Genomic DNA, 4,844 nt, shown 5'->3' with positions numbered 1-4,844 from the left:
ACACAGCACTTGGAGGGAAAAGAGCATTTTAGAGATTTGGATGTATTTATGGGTCCTTCCGGCCCCTGGGAAGCTGCCTGATCTCTGAGGTCTGTCAGTTATAAAACTTGAAGGACTCACCAATATAAATGTTGTGCCTTGTTTAATCACAGATATTTTCCTCTCCTGTCTTACTTGTAAAACAGCATAGGGATACTTTTATTTATTTTTTATCTTTTAATATATTGATTTCAGAGAGGAAGGGAGAGGGAGAGAGAGAGAGAGAGAGAGAGAGAGAGACATATAAATGATGAGATTCATTGATCGGCTGCCTCCAGCACATCCCCCACTGGAGATTGAGCCTGAAACCTAGGCCTGTGCCCTTGGCTGGAATCAAACCTGGGACCCTTCAGTCCGAAGGCCAACGCTCTATCCACTGAGCCAAACCAGCTAGGACCATAGGGATACTTTTAAAATGTAACCAGATCAACTTGCTTTTTGGCAAGGTACATGTACCTAGACACTCCTGTGTGTGTGTGTCTACACATATACAGACATACACACTCTTAAAAAAGTGTATCTTGTTTGGTCTTCAAAGGACTACTGAAGTGCTGGATGTTATTATCCCACTTTCAGAAAGAAAATTAGTTTCGTGCCATTTGTGTCAAGCAAAGCAGTGTAACCAAATTGTCTACCTGGACAAGAACCTCTATAAAATCATTATGAAATTAGTGGCTTGATCATTAGCAAACAAGATTTTATCTGTAGAAATATTTCCTTTAAATAAGCATTTTGAAGCCAATCATTTCCTTCCTTTCATTTATTCATTCTTTCAGCAATCATTTCACTTAATGGATACTCTCACAAGTATCGATTAGCTCTCTGTGCCATGTAGGGCCTGTTTGAGAATGTATTTTTTTAGGGGGGGCGGTTGCTTGTTCCCTAAATGGAAAGACCATAAAAAAAAAAAAAAAGAAGGGATCAGCTGCAGAAACGTACAACCTCAGCTTTGCTGAACAGTGAATTTTCCTCCGTCTCCAGGTATCTTATTGACAGCCGGTGGTTCAAACAGTGGAAGAAGTATGTGGGCTTTGACAGCTGGGATGTGTACAATGTGGGAGAACACAACATGTTTCCTGGCCCGATAGATAACTCCGGACTCTTTTCAGGTGCGGTATCTGCTGCTTTGCTTTTCTTTTTTTTACTTTCTGTTTTGACAGTACATTTGTTAAAGCTGGGACAGTGACAGCAGCAGCAGGAGGGCCTCGGCAGGCTGCTTTGACTCTGGAAATGTTAGCGGAAGAAAGGGGCCCAGGCGGGCTGCGTGGTTCACGGGGAAGTCAGAGAAAAGGGGGCCTTGGAGACAGGGTCAGAGTCAGCCCAGGACGAGCTGCCACTGCCATTGCCCCCCTGGTTGCAAGTCTCGTGGGGACCCTTAGGAGAGTTTAGGAGCTGCTCGCCTGAGAGGGAGGAAGAGCGTGGGTGTGCTCCCGGGAGGGAGATCACTCCTATGGCTTTTCTTTCTTTTTAAATTGGATTTTAGATAGAAAGGAAGGGAGAGGGAGAGAGAGAAACACTAATACAAGAGACACATCGATTGGCTGCTTCCTGCATGCCCCCTACTGTGGATGGAGCCTGAAACCTGGGCATGTACCCTGACCGGGAATCGAATCCAGGACCTCTTGGTCTATTGGGCGACGCTCAATCCGCTGAGCCACACCAGCCGAGCTCCTGTTGCTTTTCTAACTGGTGTTCATTTGGGCAGTGGCCTGGGGTCATGTTTATATGGAACACACCTGGCGTTCCTCCTGTGAGGGGATACAGTGTCTTCTATTTGTGTCTATACTAGGTCTTTACAGACCCTCAGGGAGAAGCTAAGTTGGTTTCATCCTAAATTAACTGCGTCTAACAAGAGCATGCTTTTAGTGTTTAAAATATCTCTTTTTTTGCCAACTAGTTCTGCTAGAGATTTTATTTTTGTTTTTATTTTTTTCAATTAGCAATAATTGCTCCTCAGTTAAACCTCATTGGCTACGATATTGCCACTGTGCAAAGCTCTGCTAGAGATTTTAGATGAGTATATGGAATAGGAAGAAATAGGGTATCATTTTGAAATTACATCTGGAATCTGAAATTTGGGAACCAGAATTTTCTTTGTTACCTTAACTGTGGAACAAATTGTAGACCCGTCGATGTTCATCAAGCATTTCTGTGGTGGCTGTTTGTGTAGAGGTGGTAGGAGGAGAGGTGGAAAGTCCGCTGAGTTGTGATCCCCATCAGTTCCTCATGGGCCAGGTGACCGGATTGCAGAAGTGATGGCGGACACGCCTGAGCTCAGCGGGCGCCTGTGTCTGCAGAGATGGCAGTCGGCCTTCCCTCGGCTTGTGTTGCCGGCGTCAGACTCCCGTGCAGGCAGGACGGGCTTCTGTCTCCTGTGCCCAGAATCAGGGCAGCAGGACGGCAGACAGTGCGTGAGGCTTGACCAGGGACCTAGTACTAACCTGGGTGCTTTAAAAGACGAGCAGTGCTTCGGCCCACACCCCATTGAGGGGCGTCTAAGTTACATAATAAGCAATGCCATGTGCTTTGTTTCCTGAAGTAGGTCACAGAATGGCTTCTTACCATGAAGTTGCCTCAAGGGATCATTGCAAAAATGTCTGCACTCGTCCTTTTTTCTCTTTTTTTAAAAGGAGAATGCTTTTTTTTTTAATGTATTGATTTTTTTTTTTTTTAGAGAGAGAAGGGAGAGATCCCCAGTTGGGGATGTGCCGAGGGCGATTGATGAGTGGTTCTCTCTCATCATTGATGTTCTGTCTCTCTTCCTCTTCCTTCCTCTCTGAAATAATAATAATTTTAAAAAGTATATATTAAAAAAAAAAGAAGGGAGAGAGAGAGAAAGAAAAGCATTGATTTGTTGTTCCACCCTCTTATGCATTCATTGGTTGTTTCTTGTATGTGCCCTGATTGGGGATCAAACCTGCAGCCTTGGCGTATCAGGACGATGCTTCAACTACCTGACCTACCGAACCAGGGCTAAAGGAGAACTCATAAGGCTTTTAATAGTAATAGTGATGAGAACCCTAGAGCTGGAGGGGCTCTGGGAAGGTATGCTACATGACCTTCATCTAAGGGCAAACATTCCTTTTGTGGTCCCCCAATTTGGCTTTGGCTTGAAATATTTGCTGTGTACTTGGGAAGTGAGCAGTACATTCCGTTTAAACTCTGTAACACTGACAGTGCAGGAACGACCTATCTCAGGCAAATGAGGGGAACCCCCTTCATTCCTAGGCTCTCAGTCACTTGCCAGTCCCTGCCTGGCTGCCTTCCACCTACGGTCATGGGAGTGACTTGGAAGGGGCTCTTGAAAGTGTGGGAAGTTGAGGGTAGAGCATATCCTGGCTGGTGTTGTCCGCGGAGCACCCTTCTCTCATTCTCCCTGTGCTCCTACTAGACGTCAGGCAGACGCCTCTGCTTCGACTAACCTGTGCTCTCATCTTTCTTCTTCATTTGCCTCTCTGTTGAAGACAGTTGCAGAGGCTAAATCTTCATTTCAAACCCGTGTGATTTTTAGCATGATGCCCTTGAACTGATCCAGTTTTAAATGAAACTAGTGAACTGCATTGAAAATTCCAGTTAAGTTTCCTACATTTGCACTACAGTGTCATTAGAAAGACGTATTTGGGAAAATTGTCACTGAGCCTCAGGGAAAAGAGCCCTTTAGAACTGTTGTACTTGGGGTTGATGATGCTGAAAGCTGTTGGTTCCTTGATTGATTTGAGAGAGGGAGAGAAGAGGAGAGAGAGGGGAAAGAAGAGAAAGAAGCATCAATTCACTATTCCACCCGTCCATGCACTCTTAGTTGATTCCAGTATGTGCCTTGACTGGGGATCAAACCCAGAACCAACTGAGCTACCAGACCAGGACTCCTTTCCCACTGTAAAGGCTTCTGGCTGCTGTTGGCACAGTCCGGGTGGCCAGATCTGCATGGTGCTCAGTGTGAGAAATGAAGAAGGTGTATCTCTCCAAATAAGACAATAAGTGAATAACTTTTAACTTCCATAGTTTTTAATTTATAAATTAGACAAAAGTTTAGAGTTTAAGTATCAATTTTTTTTAATATGTTTATTGATTTCAGAGAGGAAGGAGAAGGGAGAGAGAGAGAGAGAAACATCAGCGATGAGAGAGAATCATTGATTGGCTGCCTCCTGCACACCCCACACTGAGGATCAAGCCTGCAACCCAGGCATGTGCCCTTGACCAGAATCGAACCCGGGACCCTTCAGTCCACAGGCCGACGCTCTATCCACTGAGCCACGCCAGCTGGGCTGGTATCAATTTTGGAAGGAATCTCTTGGAACCCCTGGACCACCCTTCTGTTGATGAACAGAAAAGGTGTGGGGTCTGTCAGTGTTAATAATCAGCCACAGCGGCTGTGGAAAGTGGCTCATCACTGAGGACTATCCACTCTTTTTAAAAAGAAATTTATTGATTGGGGGTTGTTTTTTTAGAGAGAGAAACATTGATTTTTTGTTCACTTATTTATGCATTCGTTGGTTGCTTGTATGTGTGGGGATCGAATCCCCAACTGGCGTATCAGGACAATCTCTAACCAACTGAGCTACCCGACCAGGACCCCCTTTTTGTTTTAAATTGTAGTAAAATACATAAGATTTGTCATCTTAACCATTTCTTAAAAATATGTTTTTAAAATGTTTTTATTGACTTCTCTCTCGTCATTGATGTTTCTTTATTTTTTTATTTTTTAATATATTTTGTTGATTTTTTACAGAGAGGAAAGGAGAGGGATAGAGAGTTAGAAACATCGATGAGAGAGAAACACCGATCAGCTGCCTCCTGCACACCCC

At 44.4% G+C, this 4,844-nt stretch overlaps 1 protein-coding gene across 1 annotated transcript in view; it reads left to right on the top strand.

Annotated features, from left to right (window-relative positions):
- Positions 1–949: 949 nt before the first annotated feature.
- The window catches only part of USP4 (ubiquitin specific peptidase 4 (proto-oncogene)), a gene marked incomplete at its 5' end in the record, with an annotated part of 29,901 nt that continues 26,006 nt past the window's right edge, over positions 950–4,844 (top strand). Inside the window, one exon of the mRNA XM_014538992.1 lies at positions 950–1,148. Coding sequence (XP_014394478.1) covers positions 950–1,148 — 199 coding nt within the window. The remainder of the gene's footprint in view (positions 1,149–4,844) is intronic.

Source organism: Myotis brandtii, unplaced genomic scaffold (genome assembly GCF_000412655.1).
Source record: "Myotis brandtii unplaced genomic scaffold, ASM41265v1 scaffold207, whole genome shotgun sequence".
In the NCBI taxonomy this organism is placed as follows: domain Eukaryota; kingdom Metazoa; phylum Chordata; class Mammalia; order Chiroptera; family Vespertilionidae; genus Myotis; species Myotis brandtii.
Note: the sequence above shows the minus strand (reverse complement) of the source record. Positions and strands in the feature narration are given on the sequence as shown.